Source organism: Xiphophorus couchianus, chromosome 8 (assembly GCF_001444195.1).
Source record: "Xiphophorus couchianus chromosome 8, X_couchianus-1.0, whole genome shotgun sequence".
NCBI lineage: Eukaryota > Metazoa > Chordata > Actinopteri > Cyprinodontiformes > Poeciliidae > Xiphophorus > Xiphophorus couchianus.
In genome coordinates this window covers 2625564-2653318 of record NC_040235.1, presented here as the reverse complement: position 1 = coordinate 2653318, position 27755 = coordinate 2625564, and the positions used below count along the sequence as shown (strand labels likewise).

Here is a 27755-nt window from a genome sequence, read left to right as displayed (position 1 = left end):
TTATAAATTGGCACGTTTCCATTTTCACAATTTAATTTGTGCAATTCTATGGTTTATGAAAATGCAGCCAATTAGTCTGCTAGTTTGAGGTATGAGGAATATGTAATACAAATCATTCCTTTGATTTAGCAAGATTTAGCTGTCCGGTGGTTTTTGCAAGGTGAATAAAGGAGATTATAAAAACACATTTAAGAATATTTTTCTTTTTCTTTTTAGTTAGGCAAATGCAATGTGTATTGCTGAATAACAAGCAAATCTGGTAGGAAAAAACGTGAAAAATTAAGAAAAAAGAAATAGGCTGGTTCACTTTGTTTGAAGACCAAGCACACCACCAGCAACTTGGAATAGTTCCCTCAAGATATAAGCTAGAAGTTAAGATTAGGGCAACACAGAGAGAAATGACCCAGCTGTCAGAGCAGAAGGAAGAAACACTGGCCGAGGAAATACCACAACCTAAGTGACGCCAAACAATGGCTCACAGCTCTGGCTCCCTGTCTCATGAGGTACACCAGAGAAGCAAAACCCAGCCAAACAAACATGATGTTCTTCGTTGCACGTTGGATATTTTTCTGGAAAAAATATACTTAACAGATGGATCAATCAAAAACTGATCTGACTGATGTCACATTAAGTTTGAGTATTTTTACTAGTCAGTCATTTGCACAAAGACCAGAAAGGACCAGTTACATGATTGTTCCATCAGTTCTCCAGTAACATGACAAGTAGCGAGGTTGATCTCACCAACCCTGATGTTTGGTATTAAAATTTCAGCCTGTGCCATTAAGACAAATTATTTAAGGTAGGGTTCTCATGTCTCACTAAACTGTATTGTCTGGAATGAAAATGCACTCATGCGGACACAAGCATAATTCAGGTAAAAATACAGAATAAAAAAAATACAGTAGACTACATCAAAACTTGTGCCAGATGGGTTTAACATTTTTTGTCTTTAGTAAACAAATATCTTTCAATACAGTGGTGTATCTGAAACCCCATCACATACTGACTGTTTTCAAGAGTTCTTGCTCTTAACACAGCAGTGGAATTGTAACAATAATTTGAGAAGATTTCAGTAAACCCCTTGAGTTTCTTTGGCACTAACAAGATGTCAAGTTGCAAAGGTCCAGTTCCTGAGGCTTCTTCTTTCCAGAGCAGTGGTTTCTTGGCAGATTAAGTCCATTCTCAGTTGTGCAGCACACTGAACGTCTTTTAAAGCCTCTTCCACAGGACTTAGAGCACTGAGACCAGGTTCCTACGTTCCATATTGGACATGGATCCCCACAGGCTCTTACTGCTGCCGGCCTTTTAGTAATGTCACAATCAGTTGCAAGACGTCCTTCTGTGCTCTGACATTGGACCAACCGCTTCTGTAGACCATTTCCGCAAGTAACTGTACATGAATCCCACCCTGCTGTTTTCCAGTGACTAACAAGTCTCTTACCTATCACCATATTCTTAATTACTGTATTTTTGCCATCGATCAAGACACTGTTCTGTAGCTTGTGGCTTTTATCCTCTTTCCGAAGAGTCTTTTCATCTTTATGCTCCTTTGACATGTAGAAGGAGTAGCGGATCCTGGGAGGAGTCATCTTCCCCACAGCGAGCACCTCTGCAGTTAGAGGTTCTTGCAGAGGTCTGGTGGCCTGGAGAATCTCCACAGATGTAGAGGTGCCACTGTAGCGTAGCAGGGTGCCTTTAAGTAGAATGTCTCGCTCTACAGCTGACACTACATAGTTGCCATTCAGAAGGTATTTACCATGGCGATTCTTCACAGCGAGGTAGTTTTCATCACTGACCATTCCTCTGTATCCCCGTTGGCGGATGTCAATATTAGAGGCTCCAGTGGGCAGCGTCACCACAAAGTTATAACCATTACTGAAAAGCAAGAAAGAACATTTTAAACATGACCTTTCTACATCTTACTAATAAAAAATAAAACACTAAATGCTACGAATTATAGAGCATGTGAAGTGATTCAAGGAATTTCACCCAAAATAGGGCAAGATTTGTTCCAGACATTCAACTCCAGAGAAGATATGGAAACCTCTATTTGTTATAAATCTGTTGAAATCTAGACTCAGAAATCTGGATACAGAAAAAAGTCCAGGTCATGATAGGAATGGCTTAATAAAAACACATCACTTAATGCCAAGAAAACCATGGGAGCAAAGAATGTCGACTATTTCCAAGAACTGCTTTGATGGTGTTCCAAAAAGACAGTTTCCTGTTACGCCATGTTTGAAAAAAGCACGGTAACACTTTATTTGACAGGGTGTGCATAAGGCTGACATGACACTGTCATAAACATGACATAACATCTGTCATGAACATGAAGGAGTCTTTATGAACGTCTGACTGTTGTCACGAAGTGTCATTCGGCAAGTAATGACACTTAATGCAAAGTTGCTTTAAGAGTTGGATTAATAGTCCAAGTGCCAACTTTGCATGATTTTGTAAATGACAATTTAATACAAAGTTGGCTCTTTCAATGGACTTTCAATGCAACTTTTACAGTAACTTTGCATTAAAAGTGTCATTATTTACCGAACGACACTTCTGACAACAGTCATAGATATTCATAAAGTTCCTAGCAGGTGTTATGTGATGTTTATGACAGGTGTTATTTCAGTCTTATGCACACCTTGCCAAATAAAGTGTTACCAAAAACACTTGCTACATTGATCTAAACATGAGGCAATTTTGTGTAAATCAAGTTCTGCCACGCTTTTAGGTAGATTTCTTGTTTTGATGAGTTCCCGTACTTACTGTAATAGTGCATGTACATAGGGATCAATGATATGAAATGCCAGCATGGGGTGAATTAGTTTTCAGTGATATTACTGCCTCATTAAGATGTTTGTTGTGCCTTACTACATATATAAAATCAATACAGTGTGAACAAAAAAAATTGCCAAACACCAGGTGGAATTTCTGCTGAACTACATAGGAGCTACTTCTCAGTGAAATTCTGGTAAAAATGTTGTTAAAGGGTTAATGGAGGAGCCATGTTATGACTTCCTGATGACAGAGTTTTTAAAGAGACAGAGGCCCAATTTCAAAGTCAAAGTTTTTTCAAGTCATATTTCAGAATCAGAATGCCTTATTTTGTTGTTGCCGTTTTCATCAAATTAGGTGAATTTATTTGATATTATATAGCATTTTTATAGCAACTGAACTTAACACGGTTACTCAATTATCCGCTAAATGGCAGTGTGCACTTGTAAAGCACATCATGCTGTCCCTTCAATAGCTATCCAAACACAAGCAGACAGTTTTTAACTGTTACTCTGATTAATGGTGGTTTTTACAGTTGTTATGATGTTGTTTTGCACTAATCTTATAATAACTTCACAAAACAGCTGCATTTATTCTGTGAGTAAATTACACAGATATTTATATTTTTACTGCTTATAGGCAATTGGTTGTACTGTGTTTGATTTAGGTGTATCAGAGTTCAGGAGGCTTGAATAATTACACAGGCTTTGTGAACATCCCTGAGATCTTCTTGCAGCTCTGGTTGTCCCCACCACACACACCACATTTGTCAAACTTTTTGTCAGAGTCCAGCTTGCCATCGCAGCCTGCCTTGATGCATATACCCTGAACACACACGGCTGAGGTGTCAGGGGAGCACAGCGTCCCATCCACAACCTGCCACATTCAGATCACCATAGTCAAACGTTGTGATATTGTTTCAGCCTTCTGCCCTAAAGAGACATGAATGAAACTTCATACACCTGAGAGGATGTACAGTACAGTAAGTATACACAAGACGCTGGCTAGCATTTTTACAACAACCCTGTTTCCTTGCTGAGTGTGTAAATTGTACTGATAGACTGCAATTAAAGTGGCTCTGGCTTGTGTATCTCACTGCATGGAGTTGAAACTGCATCTAAACGTCTAATAGCTGATATGCATCTATTCTGAATACAGTTCTATTAACTACAGAGTCCACTCTTTTAACACTGCAGCTGGAAAATATTTGAAGACAACCTCATTGCATTGTGAAAGAAGTCAGAATGTTATTTGCCTAAAATTTTAAAAGTCCAACACTCCTGTTAAACTTCCAGGTTTTTATTGAGCTAAAATTAAGACCATGATAAATCAAGTTCAGAACTTTTGACTGTGATATTCTTTACAATTCAGCAAAAATAAACAACTTAATCAGAGAAAAAAATATAAAAGATGAAAAAAAACTTCAATGGCATGATTTCATAAGTCTTAAATTAAAACTTTGATTTAATTCCAGCATTTAGACTTTTTGAGTTCAAAACTGCCATCAGTGATGATCCTACTTCTCTGAGCCTCTCGAAAGATGGAGAAGCAAATGCACAAACCACAAACCAGCTGGTAAACTTGCTTCATTGTTCAAGCACCCATGACCACATATACACACATGCAAACTTGCACGCCTACACACAGTTGCGCAAAAAGTGGGTATGCACTGTATGCAACGCATAGGCGAGCTGCTCTAGAGGGGGCGCAAAAACGATGTGGGGAATTTTTTTTCTAGTCAGCATTTTATGTACTTGACCGCTGTTTGTGTATGAAGTGATCAATAACAGAGGAACAGCACTGATTAGGCGTCCCTCCCCTCCTGCCAGCCGCTCTCCCCTCCCGTACAGGTAGCTTGGGCAGCGGCCCTTCAAGAAAGTGCTGAGGCACATTTTTTTTCTTTTAAATTTGTAGTAAAGGTCCTGAATTGACCTTTGGCGCTGTGGGAGACGGCTGCCTCTCCAGTAGCTCTACAGTTTTTAGTTTTTAGCTTTTTTCCTAAACTTCTTAAGTTGCTCTGTGTGCTCTTTATTTATCCCATGGATAATTTCATGGGATAAATAGGAGGCTATACAAGCCATCGATTCCCACTGTAATCATGGGGAATGTGAACTCGCTGCCGAACAAGATCGATGAGCTGTCTGCACTGAACAACCAGCGGATCTACAGAGAGAGCAGCTTGTTCATCTTTACAGAGACATGGCTAAACCACCTCGTGCTGGATGCTAACGTGGACCTGCCAGGATTCACCGCTGTGAGGGCTGATAGGGACACGAAAGCGAGCGGTAAAAGAAAAGGTGGGGGACTCATCATGTATGTGAACAACCGATGGTGTAACCCAGGACATATCACTGTAAAGACTGTTTGGTGTTGCCGGGACCTCGAGCTACTAGCCGTTAGCCTGCGGCCATACTACCTGCCGAGGGAGTTTAGTCACGTGATCTCCATCTGCGTTTACATCCCACCGAGAGCGGACGCTACCACTGCATGTGAAAAAATCCACTCTGTCACAGCAAGGCTACAGACACAACATCCTGACGCTTTTATTATAATTTCTGGGGACTTCAATCATGTGACTTTGGACTCTACTTTGGCCACTTTCCACCAAGCTGTTGACTGCCACACTAGGAATAACAGGACAATCGACCTCCTGTATGCCAATGTGAGGGATGCATACAGAGCAACACCCCTACCCCCACTAGGGAAGTCAGATCACAACCTCGTTCACTTACAGCCACTGTACACCCCCTGGTCCAAAAGCAGCCTACAACATCCCGCTCCATCAGGAGGTGGTCCCCTGAGATGGAGAGTGCTCTGAGAGACTGTTATAACACCACGGACTGGGATGCACTGTTCAGCCCGCATAGCAAGGACATAGAGGGGCTGACACACTGCCTGACAGACTATCTGAACTTCTGTGCAGATGTGGTATCCCCTGCCAAGACTGTCCGCTGTTACCCTAATAACAAGCCATGGGTAACGCGGGAAGTCAAAACTGTCCTCAATAAGAAGAAGGCTGCCTTCAGGAGAGGAGACAGGGAGGCCATGAAGGCAGCACAGCAGGAGGTGAAACAGTGTGTGAGGGAAGCAAAAGACAGTTACAGGAGAAAGGTGGAGCAGAAGCTGAGAGAGAACAACATGAAGGAGGTCTGGGAAGGTGTGAGGACCATCACTGGCCTCAACACAAAGACCAGAGTCGTTGGGGGAACAATGGAGAGGGCAAACGAACTGAACAACTTCTTCAACAGGTTCAACCAGTCCATGCCCCCCCAACCCCCTCTCTCACTGCAGCCACCCCTGCTCCTTACCACACACCTCCCCCCAGACAACACTACACTGACAACCCCCCCACACACCTCAGCACAACCCCCGCCCCACTTCACCACAGACCAGGTCAGAGAACAGCTGAGGAAGCTCAAGCCCAGGAAAGCAGCAGGGCCGGACCAGGTGTGTCCAAGGCTGCTGAAGACCTGCGCTACTGAACTGGGAGAGCCACTACAGCGGATCTTCAACCTCAGCCTGCAGCTAAGGGAAGTGCCCACCCTCTGGAAGACATCCTGCATCGTCCCAGTGCCCAAGAAGAACAGGCCTAGCGAGCTGAATGACTTTCGGCCCGTGGCACTTACTTCACACCTGATGAAGACGTTGGAGTGGCTCTTCCTCGGCCTCCTCAGACCCCAGGTGGAACATGCCCAGGATCTCCTGCAATTCGCCTACCAGTCAGATGTTGGTGTGGAGGATGCCATCCTCTACCTGCTGCACCGGGTCCACTCCCACCTGGATAAGGGCAGTGGCACGGCGAGGATCCTTTTTTTGGACTTCTCCAGTGCCTTTAATACAATCCAGCCCCTTCTGCTCCAGGATAAACTAAACAGCATGGGAGTAGACCCGCACCTGGTCACCTGGATCCATAGTTACCTCACCAACAGGCCGCAGTATGTCAGGCTGAAGGACACCGTGTCTGACACTGTGGTCAGCAGCACAGGAGCCCCCCAGGGCACAGTGCTGGCCCCTCTTCTCTTCACCCTGTACTCCTCTGACTTCCACTACAACTCGGAGCTGTGTCACATACAGAAGTATGCTGATGACACAGCCATAGTAGGATGTATCAGGGACGACAGAGAGGAGGAGTATCGCTCTCTGGTGCCACACAAACCACCTGGAACTCAACACCGCTAAGACGAAGGAGCTGGTTATAGACTTTGGGAGGTCCAGACCACAGCCGAGACCAGTCAAATTAGAGGGAACTGAGGTTGAGGTCGTGGACGCCTACAAATACCTCGGGCTGTGGCTGGACAGTAAACTGGATTGGTCAAAACACACTAGCCACCTGTATGGGAAAGTGCAGAGCAGGATGTACTTCCTGAGGAGACTGCGGTCCTTTAACATCTGCAGCAAACTGCTCTGGATGTTCTACCAGTCTGTGATTGCCAGTGTCCTCTTCTACACCGTGGTGTGCTGGGGAGGCAGCATATCCAAGAAGGACACGTCCAGACTGGACAAACTGACCAGGCGTGCCGGCTCTGTGGTCGGCATGAAGCTGGACTCTCTGGTGACGGTGGCAGAGGCGAGGACACTGAACAAACTGCTGGACATCATGAACGATAGCAGCCACCCTCTACACGCCGTCATGAGCAGCCAGAGGAGCCTGTTCAGTGACAGACTGCTGCTTCCCAAGTGCCGGACCAATAGATTTAAGAACTCTTTTGTCCCCCATGCCGTCAGACTGCTAAGAGTAATGGAGTTAATGTAACAATTCTCTATATTTAGACAAATGATCTGCAAGTCGCTTAGAGTTTTAAATGTTGCCAAATCTTTTTTAAAAAGACAACAAATACATTTTGATAAACATCTCCTTTAGGAAATTTGTCATTATTTTATATAATCACAATTTTACGCCTGTTTTTAGGTCTTGAAATAAATAAAACATAAAACTTTTGAAAACAGAAGATGGATATGTTTTCTTCTATGTTGATAGTTATGGAAAATAAAAAAGAACATAGTTTACAACAAAATGACAAGACAAATAGATTTAAAAAATGTACACTGCTCAAAAAAATAAAGGGAACACTCAAATAACACATCCTAGATCTGAATGAAAGAAATATTCTCATTGAATACTTTGTTCTGTACAAAGTTGAATGTGCTGACAACAAAATCACACAAAAATCATCAATGGAAATCAAATTTATTAACCAATGGAGGCCTGGATTTGGAGCCACACACAAAATTAAAGTGAAATAACACTACACGCTGATCCAACTTTAATGTAATGTTCTTAAAACAAGTCAAAATGAGGCTCAGTATTGTGTGTGGCCTCCACGTGCCTGTATGACCTCCCTACAACACCTGGGAATGCTCCTGATGAGGTGGCGGATGGTCTCCTGAGGGATCTCCTCCCAGACCTGGACTAAAGCATCCGCCAACTCCTGGACAGTCTGTGGTGCAACGTGACGTTGGTGGATGGAGCGAGACATGATGTCCCAGATGTGCTCAATCGGATTCAGGTCTGGGGAACGGGCTGGTCAGTCCATAGCTTCAATGCCTCCATCTTGCAGGAACTGCTGACACACTCCAGCCACATGAGGTCTAGCATTGTCCTGCATTAGGAGGAACCCAGGGCCAACCGCACCAGCATATGGTCTCACAAGGGGTCTGAGGATCTCATCTCGGTACCTAATGGCAGTCAGGCTACCTCTGGTGAGCACATGGAGGGCTGTGCGGCCCTCCAAAGAAATGCCACCCCACACCATTACTGACCCACTGCCAAACCGGTCATGCTGAAGGATGTTGCAGGCAGCAGACCGCTCTCCACGGCGTCTCCAGACTCTGTCACGTCTGTCACATGTGCTCAGTGTGAACCTGCTTTCATCTGTGAAGAGCACAAGGCGCCAGTGGCGAATTTGCCAATCCTGGTGTTCTCTGGCAAATGCCAAGCGTCCTGCACGGTGTTGGGCTGTGAGCACAACCCCCATCTGTGGACGTCGGGCCCTCATACCATCCTCATGGAGTCGGCTTCTAACCATTTGTGCAGACACATGCACATTTGTGGCCTGCTGGAGGTCATTTTGCAGGGCTCTGGCAGTGCTCCTCCTGTTCCTTCTTGCACAAAGGCGGAGGTAGCGGTCCTGCTGCTGGGTTGTTGCCCTCCTACGGCCTCCTCCACGTCTCCTGGTGTACTGGCCTGTCTCCTGGTAGCGCCTCCAGCCTCTGGACAGTACGCTGACAGACACAGCAAACCTTCTTGCCACAGCTCGCATTGATGTGCCATCCTGGATGAGCTGCACTACCTGAGCCACTTGTGTGGGTTGTGGAGTCCGTCTCATGCTACCACGAGTGTGAAAGCACCACCAACATTCAAAACTGACCAAAACATCAGCCAGACAGCATAGGTACTGAGAAGTGGTCTGTGGTCCCAACTGCAGAACCACTCCTTTATTGAGTGTGTCTTGCTAATTGCCAATAATTTCCACCTGTTGTCTATTCCATTTGCACAACAGCAGGTGAAATTGATTGTCAATCAGTGTTGCTTCCTAAGTGGACAGTTTGATTTCACAGAAGTTTGATTTACTTGGAGTTATATTGTGTTGTTTAAGTGTTCCCTTTATTTTTTTGAGCAGTGTATATATATACTATTGCTGGAACCCCCAAGGCTCCAGCAACGCCCACGCTCTCGCCACCACCGACACTCTCGTGCAGTTCCCCCAGCCGTCCACCAGGCGACACACACTGACGTCTTGGACAGTGCTCCCTGATGACGCACAAGCGCAGTCGAACTGAATTGGAAATTCAAGCTATTGGGCTCTTTAGAGACTAACAAAGTCTCTATCCTAGCAAGCATGTATGACTTACAGCAGTCTTACTCAAACTGTGGTAAGTGGACCATTTGTGGTGCAAGGGCACCCCCTAGTGGACAGAAATGAACTCCAGGACTACTTATATGATCAGAGGAAGCCAAGTTATAGCAACTGGAACGGTTAGTGATAGGAATCGTTCCAGTTAGTCAGAACTGCGCTTTGCTTGGTGTTGTAACAAACGCACGTTGTACTTAGAGGGAGCGCTACAGTTAACAGCAGTGGTTATTGAGGTTATGCAGCTGTGAGGGCTATTCAACTGATTGCTTCTTAACCGGAAAAGCCCATAACTCTTGAATTGTAGGTAGTTAAAGGCTAGTTGAGTCTCCTTCGACACCAGCTTAGATAGATCATCTCTACTAGACTTGCTTCAGGGTAATACTCGAAGGCTTAGAGATTTTCTGGACCCGTTGGACGGAGAGCTGGTCAGTAGTCAGTCCCTGGATGTTGTGAGGTTGAGGGCGGGGCTGACTATTGCATAACGACATTGGTAATGAATGATGCTCTGCTTTTAGGTAAACAGCTATTGTTATTTTAATTTAATTTTGTAAATAACTCAAAATGCCCAAGGAGATCTCTTCAGTGCTTTGTTGTGGCCAGTCACATTTACCAAACAGCACCACTCTTAAGATTAAGATGAACAAAGAAAAATACATGAGTGAAGAGTTTCATTTCAGGTTTTATCATATATTAAGATGTGTTATTGCAGGGGCAATTTTAAATTAAGTGATCTTTGACAGCTTGTTAAATGGGTTAGCTGGCCTTCACCCTGAAAAAGTTTGAGAAACACTGACTTAGAGACATATGCAAACTACAAGGGATTAGAATTTGCAATTCAAACATGATCACATGCTCCCGCCAACAGCCAGTGTTGAAAGAAGGATTTATCATCTCAAATTGTGGTCCCTGGAGGATTTGTGGTCCAAGGGCACGCTCTAGTGGACAGAAAACAACTCCAGGACTACTTATACGATCAGAGGAAGCCAAGTTATAACAACTGGATTCCTGTGAACAGTTAGTTGTAGGAATTGTTCCAAGTTATTCCATTATTCCAAGGAAGTTATTCCATCTTGATGTTTCATGGCGAATGGCCAAATTTGAGGCTTGACCACACTCACATGCTTTGACATTGGAAAATTCCTTTGATAACTTTTGACCTTCAATGCCTCAAGAATGTGCTAACTGAGTATGAAGCCTGGATCTCGAACGCTGAAGGATGAGTTCGCTCAGATACGACGTCAATAAAACGTCAATAAAAAAGACAAAATGCAGCTTTGATTCAAAATATCTGACTTCCTGTTTGGTTTGGACTATGGCTCCAAGAGACTTTTTGTAGGTCCTTTTTTATTTATTTTGCTTATCCGTTCCAAGCTGCTTGAGGTTTTAATTTTTATCTTCTCTACTGTTTGTTCAATGAGCACATCAACAAAGTGACACAAACTACACTTCTTTATGTGACTGGAGTTCTGTTATGAATGGGAATGTTTTTCAAGAACAGTATTTGTATTTGTTGGAATGTAATTACTCTGGCATGCCGTCACAACCAGACAGTTACCTAAAAAAGAAGTAATAACTAGGTATTATAGACACATTTGTCATTTTCACAACAATACCACAAAAGACTATAACGAATCTTTAAGTCCATATCACCCACCGCTACCCACCCCCACCCTTATGTCCATGACTTGGAAACATCTAGAATGTTTCCAAGTCATGGACATAAATTTGCAATACTTACATCTCTGACCTGGTACTCTGTCTTGCTAGAAAAACCCTGTTTGTCACCAAATGGCTCCTGGATCATTCCAGGGTTATGGTCTGATGAGGGGGTTGACAAACAGGGCTTCATCAGAGAAAACTTGAGCGTGTGAAGTCCAGTCCTAGTACTTCCTCATGAATGTCAATCTATCCTTGATTTTGAATACCCTCTTCAAGAGCAAAGCAGAACCAAAGTCACATTCCATGTTTTTGTGCTCAAACTATGCAGAACAAAAATATAAACGCCCCATGTCAAATATTGTTGCCATGTGGAGTTAACATCTGTAAATGAGCATTTGCTGACATTTTATTGTACAAAAGTAATATTTCTCTTGATTTGTGAATAATTTTTAATCCAACTTGCTTCTCAGAGAGCATTACTCAGTGAGATGTGTTTTTTACTCAGCGCATGGGTGGGGCATGTCCACTGGGTGATCAGACAAAATGAGCAAAAACTGGACAATCCTTGCACTAGACAATGAAATTTCCACCCGAAAATGTCAAATTTTGTCACAAGTCATAATGCCTCAGATGTCTCAAGTTATGCAGGAGCATGCCATTGACATGTTGGATGCAGGGACTTCCACCAGAGCAGTAGCTGCACGGCTCAATGTCCATAATCGGACCATTGGCCATTTAAGAGTTGGTTTCCAACAGACTGGCACTAATGCAAATCATAATAATAATAATTTTACTTTATTCATCCCAGCAGGGAAATTATTTCGCAGTTACAGCACACGACAGGAGCTGTGTCTGCAGGCAGCCAGCTGAGCCGGCGCCATTTTTTGAAGGAGGACATGTGGCAGAGGTCGTTGGGACCGGGAGTCGCGGGTCTAAGGCCTCCAAACGTGGGGCGTGCTAACCCGCTGCGCCACCACAGCACGCCCCTAAATCGACCTCATCCTTGTCGGCCATGTGTGACCACTCCAGCACAAGATCGCCACATCCGGCTGATCCATCTGCGGGATCGGCTAAATCCAGCGACACACACAGCTGATGATTCTATTGGTCTGCACAACAGACGCATCGCACCTCACAGACTGTCCGTAACCACCTATGAGAAGCCAACTTGGTCAAAATCAAATTCCTCAACCCGACCCCTATCATGTTCAAAGGACTGTCAATCCACTACAAATGGGCATACCACAATGTTATCAATGCTGATATGAAGATCAGTAATCACTGAAAATATATTTTGAGTTTCTCTATATATTGTGAAACCCAAATGATCATAAAACTCTCATATTTGACATGGGGCATTTATATTTCTGTTCAGTGTAGATCAGGGGTCACCAACCTTTTTGAGACTGGGAGCTACTTTACAGGTACAGAGTAACACGAAGGGCTACTTATTTGATACAGACAAATTTTCTTGGCTCAGCCTTTATAACAATAATACATATACATATATATAATTACATGTGGATTAATCATATTAATGTTAGGGACTACTCACATAGTTATCAGTAAGGGCAGCTATGGTTAATTGCTATTATGTGACCAGAAGTTCTTAGTTCAAAGTTTTAAGTTTGATTCCCTTTTGGAGCTTTTCTGTGTGATTCTAAATTGCCCACAAGTGACAGAGTATGAATTATTCCAGTAGCGCCTGCAGCTGTACGCAGTATGAGTACCTTGAGATATTCCTTTGCATAAAAAAATAAAAGAATAGTTACTGTATGTTTTATTATCTAACCCTCTTTACTATTAACAAAATTGTGGAGAAAAAAAATATATTCTGAGTCAAAGCATCTTGTACGTAGAGCACATCAGTGTGAGTTTGTGGGGGTGGGCGCAAAAGGCTCAATGTTATTGGTCACTCAGTTTATTTTTATTAATTTGGCACTTTTTCTGTGAGCTAAAAATGAACGAGCTCCTCCCGTTGGACTAAGGTCCCGCCTGAGCTTCTTACGGTTCTGACGGGTCGCCAGTTTATTAGCCTTTTTGTGGTTTCGAGAACTGAAAAGCTGACGGGTCACCTGTTGGCTAACACCAGCAGATGCCGAAAAAAAAAAGTTAGACACATCGGAGAGTAGCATACCTGTACACCTGACCAGCACAAACCTAAACCACAAAAAAAGCTGACTTTTTTTTTTAAACAAACGATGCTAAATAATAAAGACATGAAAGCGAAGCCGACCCGTGTGATCCAAGGAAAGAGGGGATGTTGGTTCCCAGGTTCAGGTGGAGTCCAGAGGAGGAGAAGGTGATGCAACATTGTTTGCTTAATTTCTACTCTTTTGGGGAATGTTTCGTCTGAGATGCTCAGTAGGAGCAGCAGATGTCTGCCATCCGGTGACCCGCCAGAACCGCGCACACGGTAAAAAGCTCAGCCGGGATCCAAACGATCGCTGATAGGACTACGAGTGGGATCAAACTCCGCTCATTCATTTTTAGCTTACAGAAAAAGCGCCAAGCCACCAAATAAAAGTAAACTGACCAGTAACATTTAGGCTTTGATGTGCCCTTTGACCTCCACAGACTCGCTACATAAAAAATGTTTTGACACAAAAGAATTTTTTTTCTCCACAATTTTGCTAATAGTAAAGAGGGTTAGATAAGAAAAAATCCAAAAGTTAATCTTTTCCTTTTTAAAGGAAAACCTCAAGGCACCAGAGTGGATGCAGCCGTACAGCTGCAGGCGCTGCTGCCCTCTGATAATATCCTGCAGGCGTCTGCGCATAATTCTGAACTTTAACCCTAGAAAAGAGTTGTATACATACAGCAAATTTTAAACATTTTTATAATTCACTTTTAAAAATATTCTAAAAATAAACAAATGTTATTTCCAGGTAAAAACATTTAATTGAATATTTGTTTTGGCAGTTCTCCCTAATGACAATGGCTATTTTTAGAACTTGCTCGCAGGTGACTGACAAGGTCCCCTCGGGCTATTTGGGTGCCCACGGGCACCGTGTTGGTGACCCCTGGTGTAGGTGATTAAATCTTATTCTGATTCTGAAAGGTGTGAAGTTTTCAAACCAAGTCAGTCTAGGTACCAATGAAACAAGTATAATAGGAAAATACAATAAGGGCCCAAAATTGACCTATTGTCTGAAAAGGATAAACAACAACCAACTAATTTACCAACCTCATGGGCTGTTGTGAAGGCAGAGGGTAAGCCATCATCCTCAATGACAGAACAACTTCTCTTGGGGTCACAAATGGTTCCAACATCAGCCATCCCCAGTGTGTCACAGGTTGTGGCGCCGCAGAGATCCTGATGGTACACAGACAAAGTGGTTACCTCTCAAGAACCTGATTCAAGATTTTATTTTGATGCTTTAACATGTTTGGATTTTTTAGCATGAGCGGTCAAAATTTTATAACTGGACACAGGGTCATGATGAGGTGGACGTAGGACCCAAATGCAGAGACGGAAATGGCAACTGAATACAGGGGCGCTGTATAGGGGGGAAAAGTTATGATAACTCTAAGGGGCCCTGACCAATAGGGGGCCCTCCACAATTTATTTATTTTTTGCTTATAGAAATTAAAAAAAATAAAAATGGCGCCCTGTCAATTACAAAATTAATTATACTGTGTTTTCTAAAATTGATTTTAGCAGTAAAAAATAAATGTCCCCCCTCCCAGACCAAAAAGCACACATTTGTCCTGAACCCCCCTGGATCTGCATGAAATGGTTCGTTCCTGCTCAGCTTGACGGTGACGGTGTTCAGCAGCAGTCAGCAGACAAGAATGACTGTGGCAGTTACTGTGCTGCTAAGAAAAATAATAAAGTCAGGTTTTCAAAAAATAGAGACAGAGAGAGAAAAACATAAAAGTGTCAATTTGTAACCCAGTTTTTCTCCAAGAGAGGTGGGTAGACTGTGTGAGATTATCAACCATTTAGCATAGTTAGCTTAGCTACAGACTGTTTGCCTCCATTTCACTAGCATTCTATGAATTAAGGAAAGAAATTACCAACATATTCATGTATTGAACTTGTCCCTGTATCTTTTACCACATTTAACAACAGATGAGTCAGTCAGCAGCAGCTCTAACTCATGTCCCCCCTGACCCGTCCTCTCCTAAGTGAAATTAAAGCTGCAGTATGTAACTTTTATAATTTCTTTTTTTACATATTTGTTAAAACTGTCATTATGTTGTGACAGTATGATATGACAGATAATCTGTGAAAAATCTACGTCCTCTGCTTTCTCCCAGTACTATCTAGAAACAGCTAATCTGAGACAGGAGAGTTTTAGTGCTGTCAATCACAATCTCATGTGGCTGCTCATCCCTATGCTGTAGCTAGCGCAGCCTGTTGTGAATGCTCAGTCTAGTTAGCATAGCTACCAGTGACGGCAGATAGACATTTTTCCTGTAATGATAAGTTGTTTTTCCACCATTAGCACGTTTAGCAGTGAGTGAATGAGGTTGATTGACAGCGCTAAGACCCTCCTACTGGTTCTGATTGGTTGTTTTGGCCAGAACGTTGCATTACTAGCAATAGTAATTCAGGGAGCAGGTGGAGGAGATTTATTGTTTTCACAGATTATCTGTCTCATAACAAACTGTCACAACATGGTGACAGCTTTAACAAATATTGAGAAAACATATTTTTTATTAAAGTTATATACTGCAGCTTGAATAAAATGCAACTACAAAGCATTTTATGAGAAGTCTGGATTGTTCATATGAAGTTCATTTCATATTTGAAAGGCTATGCTTTCATATTATTATTCTGTTTGTTGTTTACTTGGCTCCTATCTTTTGTGATAAACTATTAACTGTTTTTTGGATGTTTGCCTGGAGGCTAGAAACATTTACACATTTCTTTGTTATCAGCTGCCTGTGAAAGTGATTTGCAACGGTCAGCTTCGTGCCCTTGTAAGGGCATGTCCATAAAAGGTTCCAGAACAGCTTGTGGTAAAGATTATTGATCAATTGTTTGTGTGACTGTGTGAAAAAGCCCATCCTCCTTCCTTGTAATCATAATAAAAGGCAGTTGGGGACTGAGAGCCGGCGGAGTTGATCACAGACAGTGTTTGACGGCGGGTTCTCCGCGTCTGGCTCTGCTCCCCTCTTCTGCAGAAAAGTAATTTGTGTCTCTGGTTGATTCATTGCAGGTTATGAACTAAAATAGACCCATCACTGGTGGGGAGAGACATTTCAGTAATCTAAAACTAATAGAACAAATTTAAGCAACCTACTTGCATACTGTATGTGGACTGTTGCATATAAAGTTCATGAGCAGTAAATATTGTGCTCAGCAGCTGCGTGTTGGGGGCCAATTTAATTTTTTGTCATGGGGCCCAAGATTCCTGGCAGCGCCCCTGACTGAATATGATGAGTTAATGAAAAAAGATAACGTACAACAACTTACAAAGAAACCACAGAAGCCATGGCAAAACAAAAATAATAACTAAACAAAACTAAACAGAATACAATCACTAACAACAAATAACAGTACAGCTAAATTTGGCTAACCTAAACACCCAAAGTGAAAATAAAGAATTTTGAACTCTAGAGACTGTCATGATGTGTGGCATGATGGACCCAAATGCAGCAAGCAAGAGACATGGTAGAGTTTGAAAATGTAATAAAAAAGATTAAAGAATCAAACATGCAAAGTATGAGCGTTCAGGGAAACAAAATCCAAAAACGAAGCTGAACTGGGGACATGTTGAGATAACAATGAGACCGGGGAGAAATGAGAAAAGTGACGAAAACGGACTGGAGATTTGTGACAGAGAATCAAGAACTTAAATACTGTGAGGTTGAGAGTGGGAACAACGGGCCTGGCCTCATGAGCCTGGTTGGAGCAGGAGTCAGGCTGAGGGCAGAGGACAAGGTGGAACAGGGAACTGACAGGAAACACAAAGACACAGGGGAGCTGGAAATAATTGTAACACTAAAGAAACACTAAGACTAAAGAAAACATGCTCAACTAGAAAGAGACAAAGACATGAGGAGAAACTATTAAATAACTAAACAGAAACTAGAAAATTTTGGAAGAAATTTAGCCGGGGCCTGCCAAGGCGTGCCCGTCGGTTTGGGCCCGGCGTTGTCACGCTACAAATTAGCATCGATGCTAAAGAACGCCGCAACGTAATCAATGGCATGTGGAGAATCACAAGAACGTTAAGTAAGGTGGACGTGCACCATTCAGTATGATTTAAAATTTTCTCAAGGCTTTTATTTTGAAATTTTTGTTAAACTTCATTTCAACGGGCCAAACTAATACCATGTGTAACAGTCATTGGATGAAAAAGTCAAATAAAGCCAAAAAGAGCAATTATGGCATGTAAAAATATTCAAGGCTTTTATTTTGAAATTTTCAGTATGCTTAATTTTAAAGTTCCAAACTAATCCCATGTTTAACAGTTACTGAGTTAAATCAGTTATATACAGCCCATAGCAGCAAGTAGTTCTAAAGGCCAGTTCAGTCAACCTCTGTTTCAACTGAGGGTTCCACTATAGATAGAACTACAGTGATGCGTATTTGTAGTCCTAATCAGCAGCCAATAGCCTCTTTAGTTCCGTTGCTATGGTAAATAATGGTCTCAGCAGGTTGTGAGCTGTGAGTGACAGAGGCTGAGACAGAGAATACTCTCTTTGAGCCAACAAGTTTTACTGAAAAAAACCATTGGAAACAAATCCTTCCCATTCGGGAACCGTAATACATATTCGAAAAGCGTTTGAAGCGTATGATAGGGCAATGTGTCTTCTGCAATAGTCCTGAGATTCATATCTCTACCTCCCTCACAGCAATAACAGTGATGAGAGAAAGAAATGTTGTGAACAGATCTGAAATTTTAGTCAAATACATGGGAGACAGCCTGAGACAGCCTGAGAAAATCCTGTCGCATGACTTTGCTCTGAAGCACCGTGACAGAAAACCGTACGGTCTAGATAAATTTCGAAAACATTTTACCGGAGCAGACATGCGTATCAATGTGAGGACCGATTTTGATACCAATCGTGCGATATTTGTGGGCGTGATGGCGATTTCAAAAATGATTTGGGTTGAAAAAGTTGTCTTGATTTCTCACTCTAATCAGCGAGAGACGCACTCTACTTTTAGGAAAAATGAGAAACTTTGGGTCGCTTAGAGGCAAATTGTGGACAAACCGTAACTGGTATCGACGAGCCGTCTTCACTTTCGAAGAGATCACAGACGTATCTACAAAATGAAATTTGAATGGCATTTCTAGGTGAATTTGTGACGACACAGAAAATCCTCAAAAATAGGGTATTTCCAGGATTTTTCCCATTGACTTATAATGGGTTTTTTTTCATAGTTTTTTGCGAATTATGTCGCCACGTTAAGCCCAAATCCCACCAGAAGTAATAGCTCCAATGGCGTGAATTTTCTGCACGTTTTGATACCTCCTTTGTAGGTGTGCACCCAGCGGTATGAGCCGCATTAACGGTTACGGAAGAAAAATAAAGAATTACTAGAAAATTCCTGAAGAAATTTAACCGGGGCCTGCCAAAGTGTGCCCGTCGGTTTGGACCCAGCGTTATGATGCTAGAAATTAGCATCAATGCTAAAGAAAGCTGCAATCATATGAATACAATGACAAGAATGTTTACTAACATTGACTTGCACCATTCAGTATGATAAAGTAAGTGTATCAGCTAAAATTAGCAAAAATGCTAATGTTAGCATCATTGCTGTCACTAGCATGTGGGACATCACTAGGATGTTTTCTATAATGGTATTACTCCATTCAGTAGAAAAAACATGGCTAATAAGTCAAATAAATAGCTAATGGCTTATTTAAGCTAAAATGCTAATGCTAATGAACTGCCTTGCTGCGCAAGGCAGTTCCTTAACCTGAGAGAAAAAGATAATGCAGAATAATAATATTGCACCGCCTGCGGCGGTGCACTAACCTCTGGGGCATGATGATGCTTTTATTTTGAAGTTTTTGTTAAGCTTAATCTCAAAGGTCCAAACTAATCCCATGTCTAATAGTCACTGGGTTAAATCAGTTATGTATTGCTCAATAGAGCAATTACCTAATGTAAAATTTCTCAAGGCTTTTATTTTGAAATTTTTGTTAAGCTTCATTTCCAAGGTGCAAACTAATCCCATGTATAACAGTCATGGGGTTAAATCAGTTATATAATGCTCAAAACACAAGTAGTTGATGTAAAAATATTAAAGGCTTTTATTTTGAAATTTTCAGTATGCTTCATTTTAAAGGGCCAATCTAAACCCATGTGTAATAGTCATTGGGTAAAATTAGTTATATAAAGCTCAAAAGAGCAATTATCTGATGTAAAAATTGTCAAGGCTTTTATTTTGAAATTTTTGTTAAGCTTCATTCAAAGGGCCAAACTAATCCCATGTTTATCAGTGCTTTGGATAAAAAAGTCACATAAAGCCAAAAATAGCAATTACATAATGTAAAAATATTCAAGGCTTTTATTTTGAAATTCTCATTAAGCTTAATTTTAAATTGCCACACTAATCCCATGTGTAACAATTGCTGGGTTAAATCAGTTATATAAAGCTCAAAAGAGCAATTTTCTGATGCAAAAATTGTCAAGGCTTTTGTTTCGAAATTTTCATTAAGCTTTATTTTAAATTGCCACATTAAATCCATGTGTAACAATGGTTGGGTAAAATCAGTTATAAAAAGCCCAAAACACAAGTAGTTCTATAGGCCAGCTCAGTCCTCCTGTGTAGTAACTGACAGTTCCACCATGTTGTAGTTCTGACATTCAGCTCAGACCTCTTTTGTAGGCACTCAGTGTCCGTCATGTTGTAGTTCTAACCTTCAGTCATTGTAGTTCTAAAGAGCAGTTCAGCTGTCATGTTAGTGAGACAGAGAGGGAGAGACAGAATTGTAACTGTTTGAAGCAGATAGTTTTTCTGATCAAAGCAGGCTGAACATATCTTTCTCTAAATGCTGTCAATAGCATGTGGGATATCATTAGAATGTTGTCTGTAATTGACTTACTGCACTCAGTATATTAAACATGGCTAATAAGTAAGAAAATAGCTAATAGCTTATTTAAGGTAAAAGGCTAATGCTAATGAACTGCCTTGCTGCGCAAGGCAGTTCCCTAACCTGAGAGAAAAATATAATGCATGCTAATATTATTGCATTAACCTGAGGGGGATATTGAGGCTTTTATTTTGAAAAAAAAACATAAGCTTCATATTAAATGACCACACTAATTAAAATGTCTAACAGTGTTTGGGTTAAATCCGTTATTTACTGGCCAAAACAGACAATAGTTCTAAATGGCAGCTCAGCCCTCTGTTTTAGCCAAGTATTGATTAGAACTACAGTGATGCGTATTTGTAGTCCTAACCAGCAGCCAATCCCCTCCTGTGTTCCATTGCTATGGTTATCAATCCTCTGCTAACTGTCATGTGTGTGTGACACAGAGAGGTGGAAAAAGATTTCTATCTTTGTGAGACACCCCATTGGTTTATATGGAAAAAGCAATCCGAACAACTCCTTGCCGTTCAGGAACCGAGAGACGTATTGAAAAACCGTTTGAAGCATATGAGAGGGCTATTTGTCGTCTCCCATAGTACCGCGATTCATATTTGTAGCTCACTCACAGTAATTGCAGTGATGAGACAAAAATGGTGTATGCAGAGCACAGAAATTTTTCAGAAATACATGGAAGTGAATCTGGGAGAGCGTCAGTTATCCTGGCGCATGATTTCGCTCTGAAGCACCTTGACAGAAAACCGTAAGCCCTAGAGAAATTTCAAAAACATTTTACCGGAGCAGGCATGCGTATCGATGTCATGACCGAGTTTGATACCAATCGGGCAATATTTGTGGGTGTGACGGCGATCTCAAAATAATTTTGGGGTCAAACATTCTCTTCATTTCTCACTCTAAAAAAGCGGCAGTTGGTGTCAGTTAGGCTCTGCATTTCGGCAGTTGGTAATTTTGCTCGTTTGTCGCTTTTTACGTCGCCATCGTAAGTCCGATTCCTTATAAAAATAATAGCTCCAATGCCGGGAATAAGCCGCACGTTTTGATACCACTTTTGTGGGTGGGCTCGCAGCGGTACGAGCCGCATTAACGGTAACGGAATAAGTAACTATAATAACTAGAAAATTCCTGAAGAAATTTAACCGGGGCCTGCCAAAGTGTGCCCGTTGGTTTGAACCCAGCGTTCTGATGCTACAAATTAGCATCAATGCTAAAGAAAGCTGCAATCATATGAATACAATGACAAGAATGTTTACTAACATTGACTTGCACCATTCAGTATGATAAAGTAAGTGTATCAGCTAAAATTAGCAAAAATGCTAATGTTAGCGTGATTGCTGTCAGTAGCATGTGGGACATCACTAGGATGTTTTCTATAATGGTATTACTCCATTCAGTATACTAAACATGGCTAATAAGTCAAATAAATAACTAATAGCTTATATAAGCTAAAATGCTAATGCTAATGAACTGCCTTGCTGCGCAAGGCAGTTCCCTGACCTGAGAGAAAAAGATAATGCAGAATAATATTATTGCACCGCCTGCGGCGGTGCACTAACCTCAGGGGCATGTTGAGGCTTTTATTTTGAAATTTTTGTTAAGCTTAATTTCAAAGGTCCAAACTAATCCCATGTCTAATAGTCATTGGGTTAAATCAGTTATTTATTGCTCAAAAGAGCAATTACCTAATGTAAGATTTCTCAAGGCTTTTATTTTGAAATTTTTGTTAAGCTTCATTTCAAAGTGCCAAACTAATCCCATGTGTAACAATTGCTGGGTTAAATCAGTTATATAATGCTCAAAAGAGCAATTATCTGATGTAAAAATTGTCAAGGCTTTTATTTTGAAATTTTTGTTAAGCTTAATTTTAAATTGCCACACTAATCCCATGTGTAACAGTGCTTTGGATAAAAAAGTCACATAAAGCCAAAAAGAGCAATTATCTGATGTAAAAATATTCAAGGCTTTTATTTTGAAATTTTCAGTATGCTTCATTTCAAAGAGCTAAACTAATATCATGTGTAACAGTGCTTTGGATGAAAAAGTCAAATAAAGCCAAAAAGAGCAACTACATGATGTAAAAATATTCAAGGCTTTTATTTTGAAATTTTCAGTAAGCTTCATTTTAAATTGCCACACTAATCCCATGTGTAACAATGGTTGGGTAAAATCAGTTATAAAAAGCCCAAAACACAAGTAGTTCTAAAGGCCAGCTCAGTCCTCCTGTGTAGTAACTGACAGTTCCACCATGTTGTAGTTCTGACATTCAGCTCAGACCTCTTTTGTAGGCACTCAGTGTCCGCCATGTTGTAGTTCTAACCTTCAGTCATTGTAGTTCTAAAGAGCAGTTCAGCTGTCATGTTAGTGAGACAGAGAGGGAGAGACAGAATTGTAACTGTTTGAAGCAGATAGTTTTTCTGATCAAAGCAGGCTGAACATATCTTTCTCTAAATGCTGTCAATAGCATGTGGGATATCATTAGAATGTTGTCTGTAATTGACTTACTGCACTCAGTATATTAAACATGGCTAACAAGTAAGAAAATAGCTAATAGCTTATTTAAGGTAAAAGGCTAATGCTAATGAACTGCCTTGCTGCGCAAGGCAGTTCCCTAACCTGAGAGAAAAATATAATGCATGCTAATATTATTGCACCGCCTACGGCGGTGCATTAACCTGAGGGGGATATTGAGGCTTTTATTTTGAAAAAAAACATAAGCTTCTTATTAAATGATCACACTAATTAAAATGTCTAACAGTGTTTGGGTTAAATCCGTTATTTACTGTCCAAAACAGCCTGTAGCTCTAAATGGCAGCTCAGCCCTCTGTTTTAACTGAGTATTGATTAGAACTACAGTGATGCGTATTTGTAGTCCTAACCAGCAGCCAATCCTCTCCTGTGTTCCGTTGCTATGGTTATCAATCCTCTGCTAACTGTCATGTGTGTGTGAGAGAGAAAGGTGGACAAAAAATTCTATCTTTGTGAGACACCCCATTGGTTTATATGGAAAAAGCAATCCGAACAACTCCTTGCCGTTCAGGAACCGAGAGACGTATTGGAAAACCGTTTGAAGCATATGAGAGGGCTATTTGTCGTCTCCCATAGTACCGCGATTCATATTTGTAGCTCACTCACAGTAATTGCAGGGATGAGACAAAAATGGTGTATGCAGAGCACAGAAATTTTTCAGAAATACATGGAAGTGAATCTGGGAGAGCGTCAGTTATCCTGGCGCATGATTTCACTCTGAAGCACCTTGACAGAAAACCGTAAGCCCTAGAGAAATTTCGAAAACATTTTACCGGAGCAGGCATGCGTATCAATGTCGTGACCGAGTTTGATACCAATTGGGCGATATTTGTGGGCGTGACGGCGATTTCAAAATTATTTTGGGGTCAAAAATTCTCTTCATTTCTCACTCTAAAAAAGCGGCAGTTGGTGTCAGTTATGCTCTGCGTTTTGGCAGTTGGAAATTTGGCTCGTTTGACGCTTTTTATGTCGCCATCATAAGTCCAATTCCTTATAAAAATAATAGCTCCCTTCTCGGCATCGAGCCGCACGTTTTGATACCACTTTTGTGGGGGTGCACGCAGCGGTACGAGCCGCATTAACGGTGATGGAAGAAAAATAAATAAATAAAGAGACGTTCTATTGGATGTAGAATAATAGGTGCCTGCCATGCAATGCATGGAGGCAGTACTGACTTGCAAGTCAGTACTGCTCTCCTTATGCATTGCTATGGGCAGGCCCCAATAAAGAGACGCTTGTTGGGTGTAGAGTAATAGGTTCCTGCCATTGCTTTGCATGGCAGGCCCCAATAATACAAATTCCCCCTTGCCAGCAGGAATTAGTGGTGCAGTCCAATCAGCATTTAAGCCTGCTGATCCCCGGCCCCGTCTTTTGTCTGGCCAATCCAAAGCAGGTAAGAACCGGCAAAAAACCCAACAAGAATTAATATTAAGCAAACAAAATTAACTTTAAGTTGTGTGCTGCCAACAAATAGAACAACTGTATCCAAATCAACTAATCAACATTTTATTGAAATGAAAAGGTTGTTGTGTTTGTATGAAAAAAATAAATTGTGCATCAAAAAGAGTTACTGACTTAAGCATGTGGCCCTGGGCCATCACAGGCCTTTGTGAATTAATTAGTAAAAGTACGTTGCTAGATAGACAAGGAGTCAAGATTAGATAAGATGAAAATACTATCACTACTACTATCATATCGATTTTTTGCACTACTGTTAAGTTCAGAGGGTCCCTCCGGCCCCCAGGGCTTCAGGGGCCCCATAAATGCTAATATTTTAACACAGACCACATATACATAAGTAAAACATTTGTTTATTATCAACGCTGCTATATTTGGTTTAATGGCTTCAGCATACATAAATTAAAATATTTTAAATTGTTTAACATTTATATGTAAGATTTTAAGGAGCTGGCAAGTTTACTTTGTAAAAGTTCAAAGAACAATATTCATAGTTAGATTGTTTTGTTACCATAGCAACAATCTGATGCTGTGAGTTTAATCTTTGAGTTTGAGCTGTTTCTTCACAAATACAAATTAATAAACAGTAATTATAACGGATTGTTTTCAGGTTGGCCAGTTAATCTACTCTCTCTCCCCCAGATTAAATCGAACACAGAAGCTGTTAGAGGTGCTGATGTTTTTAGGAGCAAGAGGGGCCCCTAAGTCAAATTCTGCTCCAGGCCTCATATAGCCTCGGACCCGCCCTGCATGATGAGTTAAATCCGCTGCACTGCGCATAGATGTGTATTATAAACTATAATACATAGTTTAACAAAACCAAACACAATATTAGAATACACAAAATATAAGTACAAAATAGGATTTAAATGTTAGGATCCCGGGTTGTTAAGTTGTTTTTGTAGTTTGATTTGATTCTAGTTTCATTATTATTTTGTCTTCTTATTTTGGTTAGATCTGTCTTATTCATGTTTTTCTTGATGAAGTTCTTAGTGCTTCTAGTCATGTTTATATCTTGTTCATAGTTATTCTGTAGTGCCAGATTTATTTCCTTCTACCCTGGGTACCCTCCCTCGCCCCCTGTGCCACTTTCTCTCTCTCTGTCAATCTCTCTCTTCTGCTTTCCCCTCACACCTGTAATCAGTTAGCTAATCAGTTGAGGTATTTTGTTCAGCATTCAACCTCCCAGTATTTAAGCACCTTTATCTCAGTAAATCCTCACCAGTTCCTTTCATTTCTTCCTGTCCCTTCCTCGGTCCCCGTGTTCTCCTTGTGTCCCCTTGCTGGTTTGCTTCTTGTGTAGTTTTGATTTTGTTCTTACTCCTTGTTTCTCCATGGATTTTTGTAAGTCTTTGTCCTCATATTTCCTTTAAATTCATCATCTTCTACTCTTTGCCTCTGTCGTTGGGATTTGGGCCCACCTACAAATTGTCTTCTTTATTGTCTTCTACAGAATAAATAAATATGGAAGAAACCACAAATGACTTGTCTGTCACACCTCTGTATCCGGGTTTGTGACATGTGCATGATTTTTAGCCCTGTGTGTCTCCATGTTGCCATGTCATTGACCAATAACTGACCACTGACCTTGACCGATTAGCCAGGTATAAAAAGAAATTGATAGATTAGTCATTTTAATCCACATATGACATGTTTAGTAATTGTTGTGGGAGCTTCTTCTCATCCCACTTTTTGGAAGCCTTAACACTAATCACTTTCATCCATTTGGAGCTGGCAAACCTAAGCAACCTGCTGTGTGAAGACGGCCATATTTGAATGAACCCAGCAGTGCTTTACAGCGCAGCTGGAGATCAAGTTTCTGAACTGAAGCTGAAAAAATAAAGTTGCTTAACAGCCTGGATGAAATACAAAATGGTCACATTCAATCCAGCAAGAATTTTCAAGCACAATATGAGCAAAAATCTGCAAAGTAGGAGGATGTGAATAATTATTTGCCCAGATTCCAACCATTAAAAAAAGAGAAAAAAAATAGTGCAGTTTACTCAAAGATGCAACATCTAACACAGCAGTCTGCAAGTGGCTCTGTGGAGCTTCACAGTGGCCCTTATTCATTTGGATAAAAAAGTGCAGAACAAACAAATTTTATTTTGTATGGGAAAAATCCTACATTAAACTTCCACAAACGAACGAGACAAATATCAATAATGTTTTGGGTTTTTTTTACCCATTATTACGTTTTCAACTGAAGGTTTTGTGTGTGTTTAAATCATTAAAAACATCCCATAGAAGAAACTGAAACAATCCTCTTTTTGGAAACGTTTAGTATTTTTCTTAGTTTTAAACCTATATCCAGAAATACAACAGTAGTTTTTAAAAGTGACCCAAAGTTTTCTGCAGTAGATACTCATTAAAAAGTCTAAGTTACCAAACATTATGTGACATTTGTGGCTATAAACGAGTTTAACGCAGCTGGATTGAGGGTGAGACTAAAACATGGCTGTCGGGGTGAAACTCGGCTTGCCTCTGTGGTACCCACCTGCTTGGTGAACAGGATGGCCGTGTCCCAGTACTCTGGGTGCTTATCGTTGGGTTTATTTAACTTCTTCTGCCAGGACCAGAAGTTGCGCAGAGTCAGAGCAGCGTTGCTGGAAACCTTTGGGCCCTTGTTAGCTTCATTTATCACCATGAACCCCACCACCACTATGTTGATGGAGTTCAGTATGCTGGGGTGTTTATACAGCCTGGCTGCCACTGACATAAGTGTCAGGAGGTAATGCTCGAGGTCAACCCCGTGGAATGCAGCCATGGACTGATCCGCCACCACCACCACCTCCACGAACCTGGCGATGGACACGACCCTCTTGGACCTGCCCAGGGATTTCAGCACGCTTTCCATGAAGCCACCGGCGTCCAGCTGATCCAGGTGTTTGTATTTCTCCATGGAAACGCTGAAGTTAGTGTCGGGTGTGACTCCACACCTGCTGGGGAAGTTGGCCCCTGGATGCCTGGAGCTCATTCTGCGGCTGATCCTGTGCGTTTTTTCCAAAATGTGTCCATATTCAGCTGCTGTGTCCTCGGTGCTTGCAGTGATGATATACTCCATGCCTTTATAGGTGAAGCCCCCCCGTAAACCTTCGCACAGGCTGACCGCCACAAAGGAGTCCAGGTCTGCGTTAACGTCCCTGGAGTAGAAGCATTCCCTGAGGCCAGATGAAGCCCTGGATGCTGCAGATCTGCCGCCAGTGGCCAGGAAAGTGGAATCTGGTGTGAGGTGGAGGTAGAAGTCCTGTCTGAATGCCCTCAGTTTGAAACCAACACGCGCTCCTTTCGGATGCTTTTCATGCTGAAGGCAAAAAGGTTTGCAGAAATCTACCTCCATGCATGATGTTAGAGTCAAACGAAGCGTGAACGCTGTGAAAAAGAGTAAAAACGCAGGAAACGCAGCCATTTCTGCGTCAAACTGAGCCGCTGCGCTCCAGTCGCGCGGGTCTTTCTAAACTTCTGC

The 27755-nt window shown here is 41.5% G+C and overlaps 1 protein-coding gene across 1 annotated transcript; it reads right to left on the bottom strand.

Moving 5' to 3' along the window:
• Nucleotides 1-622: 622 nt before the first annotated feature.
• On the bottom strand, nt 623-27755 carry LOC114149892 (A disintegrin and metalloproteinase with thrombospondin motifs 15-like). Its single transcript, XM_028025998.1, has 8 exons — nt 26787-27755; nt 14476-14604; nt 7136-7324; nt 6694-6821; nt 6132-6477; nt 4867-4938; nt 3476-3660; nt 623-1875 (listed from the first exon to the last, which is right to left on the bottom strand). Exons 1-8 carry the CDS (start codon nt 27696-27698, stop codon nt 1098-1100), a joined length of 2739 nt encoding a protein of 912 aa, XP_027881799.1. The 5' UTR covers nt 27699-27755; the 3' UTR covers nt 623-1097.